Source organism: Topomyia yanbarensis, chromosome 2, assembly GCF_030247195.1.
Source record: "Topomyia yanbarensis strain Yona2022 chromosome 2, ASM3024719v1, whole genome shotgun sequence".
In the NCBI taxonomy this organism is placed as follows: Eukaryota; Metazoa; Arthropoda; class Insecta; order Diptera; family Culicidae; genus Topomyia; species Topomyia yanbarensis.
Window position 1 is genome coordinate 403,992,202 of NC_080671.1, and position 22,969 is coordinate 404,015,170.

General features: G+C 40.8%; 1 protein-coding gene across 1 annotated transcript; it reads right to left on the bottom strand.

Annotated features, from left to right (window-relative positions):
- Positions 1–2,315: 2,315 nt before the first annotated feature.
- LOC131684982 (toll-like receptor 13) lies at positions 2,316–22,969 on the bottom strand. Its single transcript, XM_058968294.1, has 2 exons — positions 22,318–22,969; positions 2,316–4,163 (listed from the first exon to the last, which is right to left on the bottom strand). The coding sequence occupies exons 1-2, from the start codon at positions 22,329–22,331 to the stop codon at positions 2,423–2,425; spliced, it is 1,755 nt and encodes a 584-aa protein (XP_058824277.1). The 5' UTR covers positions 22,332–22,969; the 3' UTR covers positions 2,316–2,422.

The window sequence follows — 22,969 nt, forward strand, 5'->3', positions numbered from 1 at the left end:
TTCTCTGCTGGTATCATTGTCGGCGGTTACCAGTGAGCCCAAATACACGAATTCGTCGACCATCTCGATTTCGTCACCGTCAATCCGAACTCGGGATGGGAGGTTCAAATTGTCGTCTCTAGAACCTCTTCCTCTCATGTATTTTGTCTTCGAAACGTTGAGGGCAAGTCCAATCCTGCTGGCTTCAGCTTTGAGTCTGATATACCTGCCCGACATCGGGTCAAAGTTCCGTGCCATTATGTCAATGTCGTCAGCGAAGCCAAGAAGCTGGACGGACTTCCTGAAGATCGTGCCACTCGTGTCTATCCCCGCTCTCCTTATTACACCTTCTAACGCAACGTTGAACAGCAGGCACGATAGACCATCACCTTGACGTTACCCTCTTCGAGCTTCAAAATGTCAAGGCGACCACGTTCAATTAGGAAGCGACGACGAGTCGGTGATCCACCCATACAGAACGCAATACGTGGTAAGACAGCAGACACGCAAATGTATCGAACAGATTCAGTTCCTCGAGCAGCAGTGTTCCAGAATTGCGACTGTTATTCTGTTTGACTCATGAACAATAAGTTAGTTTGATATATGTTGGGCGGGCATAGCCTAGTTGGTAAATCAAATGCCTTGTACGCACCTCACCTGGGTGCGATTCTCCACCCAGACAATCTTTTAAATATAATTCTTATTATTTGAAGAAAAAATAAGAAAAAAACATTGAGCCAACTTTTAACACATTCAATTTGTTTAAACATTCAATTTGTTTATAATAATTATAGAATAATTATAGAATATATTAGTTATGTAAGAAATTAAATTATGTAAATTTCGCAGGTTAGCTCGTGTAAAAATGCAACATTCTTATTTTTTTTATACATCGAATAGTTTCTGAGTTATGAATGATTGAAAAAAGTGAAATTTTATGATCTTCAAAAGTTCAAAAACTCATAACTTGAAAGAAATTTTATTCGTGTCATTATTTTTAACTAAAAAATGCAAGAAAAAATTTGGAAGAAGTTAAAATTTTGGTTGTAAATTTGGCGTGGAATGACCCATAGCTATAATGGGGTTCACCATTAACAAGTTCCAAAAGGGACAATTTTATTCCCTAATCTGTTCGCCTGTAGCGTTTAGCGATTGAAAAAAGGCTTGTCGTCAAGGTTAGGCCACTGGTATAGTCAGAATTGGGTCGCCTTATTTTTTTACCCAACAAGTAAAATAATAGACTTGAGGCGGTTTTTGGCGCAAAAATCCATCGAAATAATTCATTGTCGTTTGTTTTTTCGTATAGGTAAGAACTTTTGTTTTATGAAACGCAGCAATTCGCTATTATTACAAGTTGCTAATGACACATAAGGCTAAGTTAAAAGGTGGTTCAACTCTAGCGACATATCAAATAAACGAAATCAATAAAAAAAACTCTAGCGACATTTCCTTATATGTTTCCGACCCTTAAAACTTCAAAAAGATTTTTAACACATTTTACGGATATGTAAACAAGTCCTTGTTTGACACTGTCGACCTTATTTGACAGGTGTTTTAGCCATAGGGGTTAGTATTGCTGAACTTTAACTCAGTGGATATGCACAATATCGCAAGGAAGATGCTAGCCGGTTCAATTTCAAAAATTGTGTTTTTTTCTCATGTCCGTTCAGTGTTTACCCATTTTCATACACGTTCGTTTTATCAGTTACATTTTTTTTTGTTTTTTAGTCATTTGCCTCTCTTTCAGGTTTGAAAAGTCTCTATTCCTATGTGCGGGGTATGGAATCGAACTCAGGTAAGCTGCGCACAAGGCAATTGATTTATTAACTACGCTATGTCTGCCCCTGAACAAAAACCAAAGTATTCTGCAGTTTTAAGTTGTTTGACGTTTAATTTTATAATGACAGATACAGTATTCCACTGATTTTTTTTTAAATGGACGATTTTGGCAACTAACTTCGGATTCTTTGTTGAACACTAAAGTAGATTAATGTACATTCACATTGGATTTGGATTTTTCTTGGCCAAGTTGCTATTTGACAGCTATTATTAACTGATTTAGAATCTTTCAGAACCACGTAAGCTGAACTCGAATTAACAGCTTGAAGCATGCATCCCGCTTCACTGTTTACTTTATTCATTTTCCGCTCCTTTTAAGTAACAAAAAAGTGTTAAAAAAATATGAAAAAGCTTCTCTCTTCATTTTTGCAGTGTTCAAGAAAATTATTTAAGTGGGGGTTAATTTACCGGTTCGGTACTTTTCAAATTACTGGTGTTTCACATCCAGGCTATTCTCTTACACATGTAGACATTGAATAAAAAGAAACACGCATCTTAAATTTAAAAAAAAAAATTTACTTCTTTTATCAATATCACTTTAGTTAAAACTTTTCTCACATTTGGTACAGTTATGGCACCCTCCATGCACGGGACAACCACTACCTTAAATATTATCACGTATAACTTCGTTGACAGCAACACCGTTGCTGAACTCATTGTTCCGTTTGTTACTGTATGTAACCACTTTGACCGATCGGTTCATTTGCCATTTCCTGTACAGCACCCGTAATCCGTAGGCTAGCGCAAGCACCAGCATGACACAGAATACTGCCACCATGAAAGCAACCATCCCGAATAAGTGACTAATTTCCACGTCCATTCGTTGCATCTTTCGATCATTCTGCAGTAGCAAGAACTGGGTATGGTTGCTCACTCCACGCATGTTGTAGTTCATGAGATACATTAGGTACGTTATACTGCGACCAAGGTTCTTTACAACGTTCATATCCCGTTTCACCTGGTTCAAGGTGTAGTCCGGCTCGAATGTGTCCTGGACATCCGAATCAGTCACGTGGCTACCGTTGATCCAGCAATCTCGAGGATCAGTTGTTGTCCGAATGTGGGTTTGGTTCAGGTAGGCCAATACTTTGTCAAAGTACGAACAGTTCCATCGGTTGAAGGATAGCGAAATCATTTCGAGGTAGGGAAAATGCGTTGCCATACGCTCGTAATCGATTAGTTCTTGGAGAAAGTTGAAGTTCAAGCTCATATATTGGAGCGATTTCAGCTTAGATAGGTGGCTCATGTTCAAGTGAACGAAGCTGTTCTGCGATAGGTCTAAATTCAGCAGGGATTCCGAAGCTAGCAGACCCTCCATGTTTTCCTCTGTGAGACTACAGTTTTGAAGTCGCAGAGTTGTCAACGTCGGAACGTTTCGAATAGAATATTTCAAGTTATAATCAAACTTTGTAACGTTATTGGATGACAGATCCAAATATTCGAGTTGATTCATTTCGTGTAAACCGGCGATGTTGTCTAAATGATTGTGTGATAGATCGATGTGTTCCGCGGAACTGAATTGGAAGAGGTCAGCATCCTGAATATCGTTGTGATGAGCTTCCAACGCTCGCACATTGTAGGTACGGTTGACCGATAAAATATTGATTTGATTGTTGTCGATTTTCAGCATGCCGATTTCTTTCGCTTCTATATAAGGCATACGTCGAAAGTGGTTGAACGATAGATCGAGTTCAAATAGTTCCTCAACCATGGCCGGTACATCGAACAGAACTGAAGGTAGGAACGATAGCTGGTTGTGATCCAAGTGTACTAAAGAAAGGTGATCATTAAAATGGAACTGATGCTCGTTCAGCGTAATCAAACAGTTTTCTCGTAGGTTCAGTGACTCCAGGCCGTACAGACGATTGAAGGCTTCCTTCTCGATCGTGTGGATAAAGTTGTAAGACAAATCTAAATCCATCAAACGAATCAACGAACCGAAGGTCAAATTGTGCACTACAGTTATTCGATTGTACGAAAGATTCATCGATTCTAGCGAATAGAATTTTAGAAATGTCAGCTCGTTCAGCTCATCGATGTTATTGTAGGACATATCGAGTTCGTACACATCGTATCCTTCGCCGACGATACTACTCAGATGCCAGTGGACCGCACTGAAGCCTTGCTTGGAAAGGTCCATTTCGGTCTGATTTTCATTTAGATGCAATGTGTCTTCTGTTAGAATCGCGTTCCAATTGGCAGAGCCTCTGTACTTTTCCATAATCGTACGGTGACGATCGCTCTTTGTGCTGACACATTCATCGGATGTCACGTGCTGCAGGCAGGTGTCTATCACTAGCAGTATGAGCAGGGCTATGCAGGAGTCTGCTATCCGAATCTGGAATCTGGAACGAAATTAAAAAATTAATGCGCTTGTTTTTTTATGTGAACATGATGCGTTGTTTGAGCCATTATCGTAGGCCGAAAAATTAAGATTTCAAATAATATTTAGAAAAAAACATATTTTGCATCGCGTACAAATATCTTAGCGCTACACGTGTTTCGATTGTCGGTGAGAATTCAGTCAAGGTTCATCACCAGTTGAAGAACACATCGAAGCAAATCATCGGTACGTGACTGTTTGGAATTTTTCTCAGTATCAGAATGTCACACATTGTTACATGTGCGTTAACCGTTTGAACCAGGTATCATTTCTTATATATTCATTAGAATTCATATCATTTATGATATCTTTTCAAAAAGGTTTTTTTCGGCAAGCTCTACTAATTAATTTTGTTAAAATCTCTCATAATTCAAAATCTTTGTTGCCGACTTACAGGTATTCAAGTTGTTCGATCTCGGCTCGGCAGTACGTATGCTAAAATAAACTTTTGATCTTTCAACAAAACTCATTAGAATACGATCAATGAAGAATCCCATTCATGCAAATTTCACATGATCCGCTAGTTTATCCGGAGTTAAAACTAGTTCTTTAGCAAGAATTACGGTTTATTTTCAATCAATAAGGGGGAGCACAACGATCGAGTCATCACTAATCGTGACCAAATTATTCTGACTGCACGTAATTACTTCAAACACCTAAACGTCGATTGTGTGTTATTATTTTTTCGAATAATAATTATTTTTCTTTGCAACGTAGTAGCAAACATTAGAGATATATATGTTTTCGTTTGTGTATAGTAATATATAAAGTAGTATATACATATTAGACGGATGAAATTTGCATATCGATCGCCTCTAGCCAAGCAATAAAAAGCAAGTATCGCATAACATTTATGGATTGATTGGTTTTTTATGTCTGACATCCATCTCTGTAATAATAATTCAACTACACATTCGACTATTGTATATTTATAAGTCATTTGAAAGTTCGAAAGAAAAAAGAATCCCATAAATTAATTATAAAGTACGTTAGCGGCTGTTCAATCGGGTTAATAAGACGGAAAATATCGAAAATGTCCACGGTAGTCATTGAAAAAGCTTTTCCGTAGAAAGAGAAACAAAATCATACCCTCAACTGTTTGATTTCAATATTCGTTTGACTCTAACAATAATACCATCAATAAATTAGGCACTTAAATTTTTCTGCATTATTCACGTAAATACATATTTTTCGCTTTTCAACATACATTACGTGGTTCATATGCCAATAATGTAGAAGGCTGTTAGAATGACACATAACTTTTAATTGAAACGGCGATCGCATTATATGAAACTTGGTTAACTTCCGTTATAAATCTCAACTTTAATATAATTCGTCTGGATTGAGAAAACTCTTATGAAGTACTTTTGGGGATTAAAAAGTGCTATTCTTTCAACCGAATTAACCTTCCTTCGACACCAGGCATTGAATTTGTCGCTTGTCAAGTTTTTATCAAAGGCAAAGACCTTTGCATTGCTTCCATCTACATACCTCCTAGAGCTTCGGTAGGGCACCGAACGCTTTGTAATATCACGGAATTCTTACCGGCACCGCGGCTAGTTCTAGGAGACTTTAACTCGCACGGTACGGTATGGGATTGTCTTCACGATGATAATAGATCACCATTAATCCAAGATCTTTGCGACAATTTCAACATGACCATCTTAAACATGGGAGAAATAACATGGATTCCTTCCTACACCACCAGCACGCGCAAGCGCGTTGGATTTATCGCTACAGTTAGATTGAAGGTGGAAGGTGATCCCTGATCCCCACGGTAGCGATCATTTGCCTATCTTCATTTCAATTGCTAACGGTTCAAGACCATCAGAAACAATCAATGTCTCGTATGACCTCACACGGAACATTTATTGGAAGAGTTACGCGATCGCGATATTCGTTAAAATCGAATCCACTCAAGAACTTCCTCCGGAGGAAGAGTACAAGTTTTTGGCTGGCTTGATTATCGATAGCGCGAATCAAGCTCAGACCTAACCAGTACCGGGCGAGAATACCCAATAACGGTATCCCACACTGTGGTGGGACAAAGAGTACTCAGAGCTGTACGCGGAGAAGTCCACTGCCTATAAGGCCTTCCGGGAAGGCGGGTTACTCGCTAGCTATCAACAGTACGCGTCGTTAGAAAGGCGAATGAAGAGTCTAATGAAAGCCAAAAAACAAAGTTATTGGCGCCGGTTTGTCGACGGGTTAACGAGAGAAACAGCGAGGAGCACTCCTTGGGGTACGGCTCGACGTATGCGTTACCGAAACAGTGCCAACGAGAACGTGGAATATTCAAACCGCTAGATATTCGCTTTCGCCAAGAAGATCTGTCCGGACTCTGTCCCGGTACAGAAAACGTACCGCGCCACGTCTCCTCACGAAACCGCGAACGAAACACCGTTTTCGATAGTGGAATTCTCACTTGCTCTTTTGTCATGCAACAATAACGCCCGAACATACGTCTCCCAACCTTTGAACGGAACGGATCGTTATATTTCACAGTGGTGTTCGGTGTGTAAATTTTAGTGAGTCAAGGTCATCCTTTGTTCGTTCGTTAGCTGTCGTTCTGCTGGTGCCGAAAGTAAATCCAGCACATTGTTTTCGCTGGTGCGGAACAATCGACGTTGTTTGCAGATAAGTTTTGCTTTATTTTTTTCCCTCGTTTGCTTTCTTTCCTTTTCCCTACTTTTACTCTACCTTGTAATCAAATAATAAGACACATTCCCGTTTATATAACGCTCTGCCCTCGTGCTTAAATGGCCGAGGGCGAAATACCATCTGATGTAATCATGGAAGTCCCTGATCCCCCTAATACTCGCATTGCTCCCCGTATAAAGCAGTACCCAGAAGGTTCCTCTGGGCCATGGGTGGTATATTTTCGGACCGGAGAGAAACCGGTTAATATATTAAAACTTTCTCGAGATCTGACTGCTAATTACCCGGCAGTAGCTCAGATAACACGTGTTCGGGCAAACAAGATACGTGTTCTAGTGAATGATCTCGGCCAGGCAAACGCGATTGCTTGCTGTGAGCGCTTTACACGGGAATTTAAAGCGTACGTGCCTTGTGTGGCCTGTGAAATCGATGGGGTAGTGTCCGAACCGGGCCTGAAATGCGAAGAACTGTTGGAGCACGGGGTTGGCTGCTTTAAGGACCCCTCTCTTGAACAGATTAAGATCTTAGAATGCAAACAATTGTATACCGCAAACACCGAGGGAGGTAAGACTACCTACTCTCTATCAGGCTCGCTTCGGGTGACATTCGCCGGGTCCTCTCTTCCCAACTACATCCTCCTTGACAGGGTTCGCCTACCAGTTCGCCTGTTTGTACCGCGGGTCATGAGCTGCAGCAATTGCAAGCAGTTGGGCCACACAGCCACATATTGTGGAAATAAGAAACGATGCGGCAAATGCGAAGGAGAGCATGAGGATGACTCTTGCGACAAAGAAACTGAAAAGTGTATTTGCTGCGGGGGCCCTTCACATGCTCTTAAATCATGCCCAGCGTACAAGCAGCGCGGGGATAAAATTAAGCGCTCCCTTAAGGAACGCTCAAGGCGTTCTTATGCAGAAATGCTAAAGAATGCTTCGCCATCTGTCCCTTCCGAAAATTCCTTTGCTCTTTTGGCTGGCGTTGAGCAAGAATCTGACGACCCACGAGAGGGAACATCTTTGGTTAACCCAGGGGAATCCAGGAAGAGGAGAAATCCAGCCTCCCCTACATTGCCTCGTAAGGGTGCCAAGGTGTCGTCCACTCAGAGTGCGCCATCTACAACCAATAAATCCAACGGAAGTGATGCACAAAAGCCGAAGCAATTTGCTCCAGGACTTGGAAATATTAATTCTAACAAGGAGTACCCACCACTTCCAGGGACACCAAAAACCCCAAGTGTCCCCTTTTTTCAAACAGATACTCAGTCCAGTAGCGGACTAATGAAATTTTCTGACATAGTGGACTTAATTTTCACAGCTTTCAATGTTACTGATCCTCTTAAAAGCCTTCTGATACGTTTTCTCCCTATAGTGCAAACATTTTTGAAGCAATTGACTACTAAATGGCCCCTCCTTGCAGCGATCGTATCCTTCGATGGCTAAGTCATCGAACGAGGTCACCGATTCGATCACTGTTCTACAGTGGAACAGCAGAAGTATCCTCCCGAAAATCGATTCCTTTAAATTTTTACTAAATAGTTTAAAATGTGATGCTTTCGCATTATGTGAAACTTGGTTAACTTCCGATATAAATCTCAACTTCCACGACTTTAATATAATTCGTCTGGATCGAGAAAACCCCTATGGAGGAGTACTTTTGGGGATCAAAAAGTGCTATTCTTTCAACCGAATTAACCTCCCTTCGACACCAGGCATTGAAATTGTCGCTTGTCAAGTTTTAATCAAAGGTAAAGACCTTTGCATTGCTTCCATCTACATTCCTCCTAGAGCCTCGGTAGGGCACCGAACGCTTTGTAATATCACGGAATCCTTACCGGCACCGCGGCTAGTTCTGGGAGACTTTAACTCGCACGGTACGGTATGGGGCTGTCTTCATGATGATAATAGATCAACATTAATCCAAGATCTTTGCGATAATTTCAACATGACCATCTTAAACACGGGAGAAATGACGCGGATTCCTACACCACCAGCACGCGCAAGCGCGTTGGATTTGTCGCTTTGCTCGACATCGCTACAGTTAGATTGCATGTGGAAGGTGATCCCTGATCCCCACGGTAGCGATCATTTGCCTATCGTGATTTCAATTGCTAACGGTTCAAGACCATCGAAAACAATCAATGTCTCGTATGACCTCACACGGAACATTGATTGGAAGAGTTACGCGACCGCGATATCCGTTAAAATCGAATCCACTCAAGAACTTCCTCCGGAGGAAGAGTACAGGTTTTTGGCTGGCTTGATTCTCGACAGTGCGAATCAAGCTCAGACTAAACCAGTACCCAGCGCGAATACCCATGGACGGTCTCTCACCCTGTGGTGGGATAAAGAGTGCTCAGAGCTGTACGCGGAAAAGTCCACTGCATATAAGGCCTTCCGGGAAGACGGGTTACTCGCTAGCTATCAACAGTACGCGTCGTTAGAAAGGCGAATGAAGAGTCTAATGAAAGCCAAAAAACGCAGTTATTGGCGCCGGTTCGTCGACGGGTTAACGAGAGAAACAGCGATGAGCACTCTTTGGGGTACGGCTCGACGTATGCGTAATCATAATAGTACCAACGAGAACGTGGAATATTCAAACCGTTGGATATTCGCTTTCGCCAAGAAGATCTGTCCGGACTCTGTCCCGGTACAGAAAACGTACCGCGCCGCGTCTTCTCACGATACCGCGAACGAAACACCGTTTTCGATGGTGGAGTTCTCACTTGCTCTCTTATCGTGCAACAATAACGCCCCAGGGTTAGACAGAATCAAATTCAACTTGCTGAAGAATCTGCCTGACACTGCAAAAAGGCGCCTGTTGAATTTATTTAACAAGTTTCTTGAGGGTAACATTGTCCCTTATGAATGGAGGCAAGTGAAGGTCATCGCCATCCAAAAACCAGGAAAACCAGCCTCCGACCACAACTCGTATCGGCCGATTGCAATGCTGTCCTGTATTCGGAAGTTGTTCGAGAAAATGATCCTGTTTCGGCTCGACAACTGGGTCGAAGCAAATAGCTTACTGTCAGATACACAATTTGGCTTCCGCAAAGGCAAAGTGACGAACGATCGCCTTGCGTTGCTTTATACAGAAATGCAAATGGCATATGCCAACAAAGAGCAGATGGCATCAGTCTTCTTGGATATTAAGGGAGTTTTTGACTCAGTTTCTATCAACATTCTGTCAGAGAAGCTGCACCAGCATGGTCTTTCACCGATTTTAAATAACTTTTTGCTAAACCTGTTGTCTGAAAAGCACATGCACTTTTCGCATGGCTATTTAACAACATCGCGATTTAGCTACATGGGTCTTCCCCAGGGCTCATGTCTAAGTCCCCTACTCTACAACTTTTACGTGAATGATTGTCTTGCCAATTCATGCACGTTAAGGCAACTTGCAGACGACGGGGTGGTCTCTGTTACAGGGCCCAAAGCTGCCGGTTTGCAAGGATCATTACAAGATACTTTGGACAACTTGTCTGCTTGGGCTCTCCAGCTGGGTATTGAGTTCTCCACGGAGAAAACTGATTTGGTTGTCTTCTCTAGGAAGCGTGAGCCGGCGCAACTCCAGCTTCTATTAATGGGTGTAACGATCAATCCGGTCTTCTCATTCAAATATCTCGGGGTCTGGTTCGACTCTAAAGATAGCTGGGGATGTCACATTAGGTATCTGAAACAGAAATGCCAACAAAGGACCAATTTTCTCCGGACAATAACTGGAACATGGTGGGGGCCCACCCAGGAGACCTGATCAGGTTATACCAAACAACATCGGGGATGGAGTACGGGTGTTTCTGTTTCCGCTCCGCTGCGAACATACAATTCATCAAACTAGAGAGAATCCAGTATTGCTGCTTGCGCATTGCCTTGGATTGCATGCACTCGACCCATACGATGAGTCTCGAAGTGCTGGCGGGCGTTTTACTGATGAAAAATCGATTATGGGAACTCTTATATCGATTGCTCATCCGATGCGATATCTTGAACCCGCTGGTAATTGAAAACTGCGAAAGGCACGTCGAGCTTAATTCTCAAACCCGTATGTCCTTGTACTTCGACTACATGGCACAGAGCGTCAATCCTTCTTCATATAATCCCGACCGTGTCCCTTTCTTTGATACTTCTGATTCAACTGTATTCTTCGACACATCCATGAAGGAAGAGACCCGTGGAATCCCGGATCATATACGACCACAAGTGATCCCTAATATATTTTATAATAAATTCCGAGAAGTCGACTGCGACAAAATGTTCTACACCGACGGATCAAACCTCGTTGGGTCCATTGGCTTCGGTATCTTCAATGATAATGTCACCGCTTCATTGAAGCTCAATGATCCTGCTTCAGTTTACGTCGCCGAATTAGCCGCTATTCACTATGCCCTTGGGATCATCGACACTTTGCCCACAGATCATCATCAGAGGACACTCGAACGTTGGTGTATTGCCGTTTTTTGTGGAGTAATGGGGAACTTGGACGATGGTTACATTTCATTGTCCCGAAGGTATCAACAAAGCCTTGCTTCAGGGGGATGGATGTGGGTTGGGATTTCATACGTGTAATATCCCGACTTATGTCCAACCACTATACATTGGATGCGCATTTGCGGCGTGTTGGGCTCACAGAGAGTAGTCGGTGCGCTTGTAATGAAGATTATCACGATATCGATCACGTTGTCTGGGTATGCGCCGGGTATTGTGACGCCAGGTCTCAATTAAAGAATTCCCTTCGGGCCCGAGATAGACCACCAAATGTCCCAGTTCGGGGTATGCTGGCAAATCGAGATCTCTCATATATTTCCCTTATTTACATCTTTATAAAAACGATAAACATCCCAATTTAGCCCCTCTCTCTTTTTTATTGTTTCCAGAAGCTCCCTGTCCTTCCTTGTATACCCGACCAGTGCCAGAGTGCCACTATGCGACCGCCACCGCCCTGCATAGAAGGAATCTGAAGCGAAAGCGACTCGATGGTCTGATAACTTCCCCGCGGGTCTGAAGAATACCATCCGCTAACCCGGTACTCGACGACCTACTGACAAGGCACTGTGTCGATGATCTCCCGTTTACCCGAAAGTTACAAGTTCTGCTCTTCTCTCCATGTCATCATATACGCCTTCTCTCCCCTGTTCTTGATACAACTGTTGCTACACCGATGATGGAAATAAGCCCCCCTTTGAATATCTTAACCAAGCATAAGTCTCCTTCAAAAAAATCAAATTTGTATACTGTATTCCAAGTTTTAAGATAGCTGTTAATTTTATTCTTCATTAAAACTATTTTTTTTTCCATACGTTTATTTGACACGGCATTTGCAAAAGCTTTTTACGCCAGTTTCTTTTTTTACATAGCACGTTACAAAAATCCTTAAGACTAATTTTAACTATACTAGTAATTTGTCTAAAACTAACACTGAAATCACTTTATTGTTTGCTTTTTTCCTTACATTGTTATATTTCATAATGATCTAGTATTTTTTGTATTTATTTACTTTTTTTCTGTTATTGTCTAAATTTAAAAACTGAATATTCTAGGACACTTTAATTGGTGAATGATTAGCCTTGGATGAGAGTATGAGGAGATGAATTTAATTAAATTTTGACAGACGCTGTTTTTAGAAAATGATAGATAAGTTCCATGTATGGAGGATCGCGATACGCCAGGATGTCTCTAACAGGAACATGGATTGGTCTTCCTCGGACTTGTAAAGAATCTACTAATTGTGATCTGGCTTCACGATATTCAGTGCAGGACCAAACAACATGCTCAATGTCATGGTAACCCTCTCCACAAGCACAATGATTACCCTCAGCGAGCCCAATACGACGGAGATGCGCATCTAAAGTATAATGATTGGACATGAGTCTTGACATCACACGGATGAAGTCCCGACTTACATCCAATCCTTTGAACCATGCCTTCGTTGATACTTTAGGGATAATTGAGTGTAGCCATCGTCCCATATCTCCATTGCCCCAAGATGTTTGCCAACTAGCAAGTGTCCTCTGTCGAGAAGCGCTATAAAATTCATTGTAAGCGATGGGTCTTTCATATATTTCACCATCTAGTGCACCAATCTTGACTAAATTATCAGCTTTCTCATTTCCCGCAATAGAGCAATGGGCGGGGAGCCACACTAGGGTAAATTTATAACATTTTCTTGTTAGGTTACTCAGAGATTCTCGTATCTTCCCCAAAAAGAATGGATCTTGATTATCAATCCTCTTTGAGCGTAGAGCTGCAATTGTGCTGAGACTATCAGTGAGGATAAAGTAATGGTTCGGGGGTAAAGTATTAATTATTTGCAAACTATAGTGAACTGCTGCTAGTTCCGCTATATAAACAGAGGCGGGTTCTGCAAGTTTGAGAGAAATTGAAAAATTATTGTTGAAAATACCGAAACCAGTGGCCTCACTGATTCGTGACCCATCAGTGTAAAACATTTTAAGGAAGTCTATGTGTTGATATTTGCTTGTGAATATTTTAGGGATCTCCCGCGAGCGTAGATGATCCGGAATTCCACGAATCTCTGCTTGCATGGACGTGTCGAAGAATAAAGTGGATTCAGGAGTATCTAGTATATTGACGTATGTGGGAACATACCTAGCAGGCGTTATTTCTTGTGACATGTGATTGAAATACACTGTCATGAATCTGGTTTTGGGTTGAAGCTCAACAAGTCTTTCAAAATTTTCAATTACCAGTGGGTTCATAACCTCACATCGAATAAGTAAACGAGAGGAGAGATCCCAGAATCGGTCTTTTAAAGGAAGAACTCCCGCTAGTACTTCAAGACTCATCGTATGGGTCGACTGCATGCAACCTAAGGCAATTCGTAAACAACGATACTGTATCCGTTCCAGTTTAATAATGTGAGTGTTCGCAGCTGAACGGAAACAGAAGCACCCATATTCCATTACTGAAAGTATTGTTGTTTGATACAATCTTATCATGTCACTTGGATGAGAACCCCACCATGATCCAGTTATTGTTCGCAGAAAATTTATCCTTTGTTGGCATTTCGTTATTAGATATCTAATGTGGCCTCCCCATGTGCCTTTAGAATCGAACCAAATTCCAAGGTATTTAAAAGTCAGGACTTGGGCTATCGTTCTACCAACCAACTGAAGCTGAAGCTGAGCCGGATCACGCTTCCTTGAGAAAACGACCAACTCTGTTTTCTCAGTAGAGAAATCGATGCCCAGTTTTAAAGCCCAAATTGATAAATTATCCAAGCTATCTTGCAATGGTTGTTGTAAATTTATAGCTTTTGGTCCTGTGGCAGAAACCACCCCATCATCTGCAAGTTGTCTTAGAGTGCATGGGCTGACAATACAATTATCAATATCATTCACGTAAAAATTATAGAGAAGGGGGCTTAGACAAGAGCCTTGTGGGAGGCCCATGTAACTTATTCTGAGTGTCGCCAAATCGCCAGATGAAAAATGCATGTGCTTTTCTGACAATAAATTGTATAGATAATTATTTAATATCGGTGAAAGACCACATTGATGTAGCTTCTCCGAGAGAACATCAATGGAGACTGAGTCGAATGCTCCTTTTATGTCTAAGAACACAGACGCCATTTGTTCTTTTTTGCGTAAGCGAGTTGGATTTCTGACGAAAGTAGCGCCAGGCAATCATTCGTTCCCTTTCCTCTCCGAAAACCAAACTGGGTATCTGAGAGCAAGCCGTTCGCCTCAACCCAATTATCGAGACGTCGTAGGATAATTTTTTCCAACAATTTCCTGATGCAGGATAGCATTGCAATCGGTCGATACGAGTTATGATCGGAGGCTGGTTTTCCCGGTTTTGGAATGGCGATAACTCTCACTTGTCTCCAGTCACGCGGGACAATATTCCGCTCAAGAAACTTGTTGAATAAATTCAACAAGCGTCTTTTTGCTAGGTCAGGCAGATTCTTCACCAAGTTGAATTTAATTCTGTCTAGTCCCGGAGCATTATTGTTGCATGAGAGGAGTGCAATTGAAAATTCCATCATTGTCAAAGGCGAATCTATGAAATCGTTACTTGTGGGAGCATCGCGAGTGATTTTCTGCGCAGGAGCAGAATCTGGATAAATTTTCTTGGCAAAATTGAATATCCAACGATTCGAAAAATCTTCGCTTTCATTAGTCACGTTACGATTCCTCATTCTTCTGGCTGTGTTCCAAAGAGTACTGATGTTTCTCTTGACAAGCCATCAACGAAGCGTCTCCAATAACTAGACTTTTTGGCACGACGGAGACTGTCAAATTTGTTTTGCAAAATGAAATAATTTTCAAAGTTCTCACGTATACCCCCTTTCTGTTTCATAATTTCTTTGTAGGCAACTTGTTTAGCTTCATATGCATCAGAGCACTCTTTGTCCCACCAAGGATTAGGGGGCCGTCTATTTATTGTCATTCCAGGATTGCATTTCGTTTGGGCTTGTTCTGCTGCTTCAATAATTAAACCCGCTAGGAATTCATATTCTTCGGTAGGGGGTAGCTCTTCTGTCGAAGCAAGAGAAGTGGAAATTAATGTTTCGTATGTTTTCCAATCAATATTTCGTGTTAAGTCATAAGGAACATTGATTGAATTCGTAAGGCCTAATTCACTGTTAATTGAAACAACGATTGGAAAATGATCGCTACCGTGAGGATCAGGTACAACCTTCCACGTGCAATCTAACCGAAGTGATGTCGAGCACAGAGATAGATCTAATGCACTTGGACGTGCAGGAGGTCTGGGGATGCGTGTTGTTTCGCCAGTATTTAAAACTGTCATATTAAATTCGTCACAAACATTGTATATCAAAGAGGATCGATTATCATTGTAGAGGGAACCCCACAATACTCCGTGGGAGTTGAAGTCTCCCAGTATTAGACGCAGAGCAGCCATGGATTCCACTACCTCAAAAATTTGACGTTGTCCAATTTGAACTTTGGGAGGTATATATATAGAAGCGATAGACATGTATTTGCCTTTAATATTCGTTTGGACTGCTACAGCCTCAATACCAGCAATCATGGGGATGGTAATTCTATAGAAAGAATAGCACTTTTTAATTCCTAGAAGCACTCCTCCATATGGGGTGTCTCGGTCTAGGCGAATAATGTTGAAATCATTTAAGTTGAAATTAATGTTTGAGGTAAGCCATATTTCACATAGAGCAAAAGCATCGCATTTTAAATTATGCAGTAAAATTTTTAAAGAATCAATTTTTGGTATGATACTTCTGCAATTCCACTGTAAAACAGTGATGGAGTCTTTCTCCTTAGGAGTTGAATTAACCATTGAAGGATATAATTGCTGCAAGGATGGGCCATTGAGCAATCAGCTGCTCTAAAAATGTTCTAATTGTTGGGAGGAAAGCTGAAAGTATACTCTTTAGTGGTTCAGAAATATTGAATGCTTTAAAAATCCAATCAACAATTTCAGAAAATTTCAATAATCCTACCCCCGGCTGAGGCTCAGAGGAAGTCGAAATTTTATTATTTCCAGTAATGGTGTTCTGTTTGGATTGTACGTTCCCAAAACCGGGTGGAATTGATTTCGGCTTTGAATCGGAATTTTTCGGTTTTGGGCGCAGTTTATCTATTGGTGGAGAAATTTTAAGGCCCTTGCTTGGCAGCTTGGGAAAAGAAGACTGTTTTCTTTTTCTGGAATTTCCGGGTAAAACAAATGATGTACCTTCGCACGCTCCGTCAGAGTCAGACTGTTCCGAAAATAGAGATGTGTAAGTGTTTTCTAAGAAGATGGGTTTAGGGGTAGCATTTTTCAACATTTCTGCATAGGAGCGCTTAGACCTCTCCTTCAAGGATCGTTTAATTTTATCCTCGCGCAATTTATAAATGGGGCATGCAGGGAGCTCATGCGAGTTTTCTCCGCACATTAAACATTTTTTCTGAATTTTCATTGCATGTATCCTCTTGATGAGAACCCCCACATTTGCCACACCGTGCCTTATTGGAACAGTAAGTGGCTGTGTGGCCAAGCTGTTTACAATTAAGACAATTCATTACACGAGGGATAAAAAGGCGAACAGGGAGACGAATCTTATCGATAATGACATAGTTGGGCAGCGCAGACCCAGCGAAAGTCACTCGAAAGGAGTCAGACAGTCGATAAACTTTTTTATCTCCTTCGTGTGATACTGAATGCAATTGCTTGCATTCAAGTATCTTTACGTCTTTAAGTATGGTGTCTTTGAAACGACCAACCCCATGCTTAATTATGTCATCAACAGTCAAACTCGATTCTGTGATGACCCCATCAATTTCAATTTCCTTTGAAGGAATATACGCTCTATACTCACGCGTAAAAAGCTCGCAAGAAGCAATTGCATTGGCTTGTTTGAGACTACCAACGACAATGCGTATTTTATCTTTATTAACTTTAACGATCTCTTTTACATCCGAGAATCGCGAAGTCAAATCTTTCGAAATTTGAATGATATTTAGCGCCTTTACTTTACGCCTAATAAATACAATCCATGGTCCCGTTGACGATTCTGGGTAAATTTTAATTCTACTCGGGTTTACATTTTCAACAGGCTTAGGGGGAGGGTCTGTTACTCGTTCTCCCATCTCTTCATCCATTTTACCTAGCAAGAAAAACTATCACAAAAAGGAATGAAAAATATACCTGTTATAGCGGTAGAACACACCTCATGTGTTACGTTGTAAACTCGGTGCCCGTTGTTTGACAATGTGACACTTGCTGTCCTACTTCGTCGCGTTGCTTCTTCAGTAGAGAAATAGGCCTACCTGCAACACTTAAAAACTCTCTCCGGTTAAGCTGCTCGTCGGTATCACCACCACCAGTGCACTCTCTCCGTTTTCACCACCGCGGTAGACAAATGTGGCTACCTGTGGCTTGCTGCGAAAATCCCACTGTCGATGCGGCACTTTTCGGTGCCACTTGTTTTCCTTATTCGTCGTACCACTTCTGCGGTAGACAAATAGAGCAAATGGGTCTACCTGTGACGCTTCCCCTCTCGTCGATTAGAATTGCTCGACGACACCAATACAAAATATTTTTTCTGTGTGTACAGACACGATCACTGTCGATTTCTGCCACCGTGGTAGGCAAATTCGTCTACCCGCGGTTTGCTGTCAAAACACCACTTGTCGAGGATGCCGTTGACCACGCCATCGACGTATCAACTGTCGACTCACACTTAACAAACTCTCTCTCTCTCCCACAAAAACGCATACAGCGTCTCGCACTCCGTCACTCTCTCCAGAACAAAACCTTCCACCTGGAGGCACAACCGTCTCGGCCGGTTGCAAAAACTGTTATGGCATTAAAACTATTGTCCCTCATCTTGTAAATAGAATTGTACCCCTAGTTTTAAGATATCTGTGAAATTTCTCATAAATATTTGTTCCCCCTTTTATATACCAAACTATATTTTTAGTTTTAAGATAACTGTAAAATATTTCGTGAAAAACTATTCGTCCCCTTTTGAATATCACACTGGATTCCTTGTTTGAAAATTTTGCATAAAAAAATCTTTTGCCCCCCCCCTCTTGTATATAGAACTGTATTTCTAGTCTTAAGTCTTAAGTCTGTGTGACGACATTTGCATATTATAGCAGTTACCTGACAGAGTTAACAAGTGGTAATCTGGTCTCCATAGTTGCATTTCTGTCCATTTTTATTCAGTTTGTTTATCTTATAGGCACAAGTGCGTTAGCTTGGCGGTGCCAAATTCTTTTGTTTTTTAAATTTTAAATACTTAAAACTAGGAGGTTACAATGTTCAGATATTTTTTATATTAAGAGCAAGAATTACAGCTAGCTTAAGACTAGAAATACAGTTCCATATACAAGAGGGGGGGGGGGGGACAAAAGATTTTTTTATGCAAAATTTTCAAACAAGGAATCCAGTGTGATATTCAAAAGGGGACGAATAGTTTTTCACGAAATATTTTACAGTTATCTTAAAGCTAAAAATATAGTATATCTTTTATTTATCGTCTTCAAATGTTATCATTCCAATTGCCATCGCAATAAGTCTGTTTTTGAAGATCTTGGACGATTTTTCTCTATAATATGATGCTTTAGCATTTTAATCGCTAGTAACACTATCTCACAGTGGGCGGGAATTTGATTTTTTGGACATCTTGCGCATAACAAAGTCACTTGCCATAAACTTTTTGGGTCAACGCAGATCAACGTGCGTGTGATGTCATGTGGTAGCGGAATCTATAATGTTTTTCTCCATATATTTTGATGATGTTTTCCATACGAACTTAACTGTGTGCTTATTTGCCTCAAATTTGGAGGAGCCTTACACACTCAATTCGGCTCGGTAATTTCCCAACAGTTGTGTAGTCAGCAAATTTAGAAACTGATATCCCAGTAAAGTAAGATTGGTTTGCTGATTTCGGTGTAATATTTTCTCAGCACTTAAACGTCACTTTTACTGAGATCTCAGAAAAAATAATGTTTGCTGAATCTCAGCTGTTAAGATTTCGGAAAAAGATGCAAAAACAGCTAAGATTCGGCAGAAAAAATTAAGTGTGTAGAGTGGCATGGAGAACCATACTACTATATATCTGTTTACATCTGCTCAGTGATAGGAACCTCTTTGTTCAATAATTCCTAGGGGCCCAAGTGGTCTAAAAATGGTCCTGAAGTTATTTGCAAGTGGGTTATTCCTCAGGCCAGGAAACTCACTAGTGCTGTACCCCCCGTATACTTGCGTATATGTCAGTGGCGCCATTATCGCATATGCGTCCATAGTTCGAACTAAAATTATTTAATGCAAAATATATTTACAATGATCCTTAAAGCAAGCGAAGTTTTCGAATGGTATGTCTTATAGTCTGTGGTTTGGGTTTAGTCGGTAAGCTTTATACTGGGGAAAGTACCACAGTAAGATCCAACAGTATCACGAGCCAGTCACTATCAATTAGACGAGAGATTTACATATTTGTGCATGTGATAGATTATAAAGATATTCTAATCTTTGGACTACACTGAATTAGTCATTCAGTTATGCCATCTCCAATTATCTAACCTAGTTGTGTCTAGTCCAGTTATTTTTAACGTTCACTAAACACCTCATCTAGTTTAGTAACATCTGCTACAAAGTTTTGTAATTTTCATTCGTTTTTATCTAAATTTCTCGATAAAGCGTCCAATTACATAGTTTATCTGATTACTTTGATTTATCAACAATTTCTGGACCATTTCTCATGTACATTTGTGTATTTAATTTGTATTTGGTCCAGAATAACATAGCACTATTGTTGGAAGCAAGCTGCTCCCTACAAAAAAAATAATTGTTAATGCATACCAGATAAAGCTGTAATATGCATTCACAAAGCACTTATTTTTGAATTTGTGTCTACGAATTTCTCGCGTAATTACAGGAAATTAATGTCAACATCAATTTGAAACGATTTAAATCAGATTCAACTTCTGATCCAATTTGTGCAAATTTTTGGAACAAGCAAAAAACCAGCTTTTGGATCTTAAACTGGTAGATATATTATAGAATTTAGATCTGTGCGGTGGGCTTGAAAAGATCTAAATTTGTTCCTCATAATAGATTTATACCAGACTAGCTAATACCCATCGCGCGTTGCTGCAACTTTCAACGAAATAGGAGGAATACACAATTTGTGCCGAAGCGCCATCTGGCGGGCAGGTAATCCTCAACCAATAGCACACAAAAACGCTCCATAACAAATGCCTACTATGTATAAATTTTGACGGCAATCGGTTAACCCGTTAAGCAGTTCATAAATCATATACATACAAACATTGACTTTTATATAATACTAGCTAATACCCATCGCGCGTTGCTGCGACTTTCATCTAAATAGAAGGAAAACATAATTAGTTCCGAAACGCCGATTGGCGGGTAGATAATCCCCAACTAATAGCACACAAACACGCTCCATAACAAACGCCTGCTATGTACAATTTTTTACGGTAATCGGTTAAGCCGTTTGGGAGTCTATTAATCATATACATACAAACATTGACTTTTATATATATAGAAGATAGAAGATAGATATAGATAGATAAATATATTTGGAGGTGCCCTTAACATGAAGAGTTGAATTGGGTTGACTAATTTGATTGTTCAGTGAGCCAAAAAAATGAAGACCCTTTTGTATGAGACCTTAACGAATTTAATTGGTATTTGCTTGTATCACCAATAGACAGCCATGGCCGCGATTTGATAGGTGTTAGAATGAACAAAATTGGCTAATTAGAAATGCGCATCAAACCCGCTAGTTCGTTTTCCCACCACTCCGGCTTACTCCACCGTCTCCTATTAGTTAAAATTAGTTCTGAAGGGGAGCATTATTTAGATAGAAGGTATCATGCCAAACGAGTTTTTTCTGCACTGCCTTCCCTCATATGCACAAATGCACATACCTATTGCACGTTGTCCATAATTTACCATCATTGGTAGTGATAGCGCTTTCTATTGTATTGGTCATAGCAAAACAATAGCTTTTGAACACAGATTACGGCGGATAATGCAATGTGATTTCGTTTCTGTGGAATTTATGCTGTATATTTATTCATATTTAGTTATTTTAGTTATTCTATTGTTATCGGAGATTATAACTTTCCATAGTATATTTATATGAACAAGAAATTCGTTAGACATGTAATGGGTAATATAAGTTTTTACCCAAGTTGTGCATTTATTTCACATTCCAGATTTTTTGACGAAAAATACAAAAATTCGAGCATCCCAAATTGAATAAAAGATCCTAATGAGGTTGTCTAAGAAAGACGCATCTACCCTTGTGAATGAGTTTGCTACAAATGCTTACGAATAGCATGATATAACAATTTACCAAGAGTCCAGCATCGAATTCCATTATTTCATACATCTTTCTGCACATTTTTAATTCATTTTATCACTCGATACCAAAAATTCGATCTGTTGTATTCAAGAACTCATTTCAGTTACAGACATGGTTCGCTGAAATGCGTCAACAGTACGTAAGTAGTTAATACGTGTAAGGTTGTTAAAATAAGCTGATTACCGATGGATGACAAAAGAATAAAAATTATCCAGACCATCACAAAAGAAGATACCCGTGAAATTTATACAGCTTCATTCGATTTAATATACTGTAGCCCAGTTACCCGAATCGATTTAGATGAATGAACATAATCGCGTTTATTTTGCTGTGTAGCGCTCTTTCGATATTCGACAAAATAGGAAATATATTTCCTGTTTTGTAGCGACCGCTCTTCAAACCGCCGCACCGGCTACCTTTCCGCAAGTTTACAGCGTCACGTCACTACCTCATCTCCAGCCAAGGTCACACTCGTACGCCACAGCGTGACCAGCAGCTGAAGCTTATACTATACAGTCTCTGTCTGACAGGCAGATCCCACAGTATGATAAAACTAATTCTGCGTCACAAAATATAAAACCTTAATTATACACCCTTCTTCTCAATCACGAGTTCGGTTCATGCGGTTTCAGTACCTTGTGTGATGCATTTCTGGTGTGCGATCTGTAAGGCTTCCTTGCAACCGTTTTGGGCGTATCCAACAAAGCTGGCGGCAGCTAACCACAACGTGAAAGTGAAAACTTCATTCACTAACGTACTGTTAACTGTGATGACACTCTACATCAGTTTCCTGTTAGCTAGCAATACTGTCCGAGGCACGGTATTCCAACAATACACTTTGCAAGCGGATTCCGAGATTTCTGGACCAAGCTTTTCCCAGCTGTCTCACCACCGGCAATTTCAACACACTACTTTATATTGTTTTGTTTGCTCAGACCTCACTTTCCACCGGTTAGTTTTATGTGTGTACAGACTGTACACCCGCGTGAATGCGATCGCGTCGTGAGAATAAAGATGATTATGTGCATACGATCCGCGCCGTGGTTTGTTCGCTACTGATTCTCGGCTGGCTAACCTGTTGGGTTATTCCAGGTGGATACCGATTTGAGCTGCTGTAGGCACACTGAGCGAGCCGGAGTTGCTGATGTAATGCACTTACTATTACGGCACGTCTACACTTTCCCGCGGATGGACACCGAATGTTGTGGCTTCTGTTCCCCCCTGGACAGTTGCCTGATTGATCGGACAGAACGTTCTAGGGCCAATGGGTGGAAGAGAACTGATCGT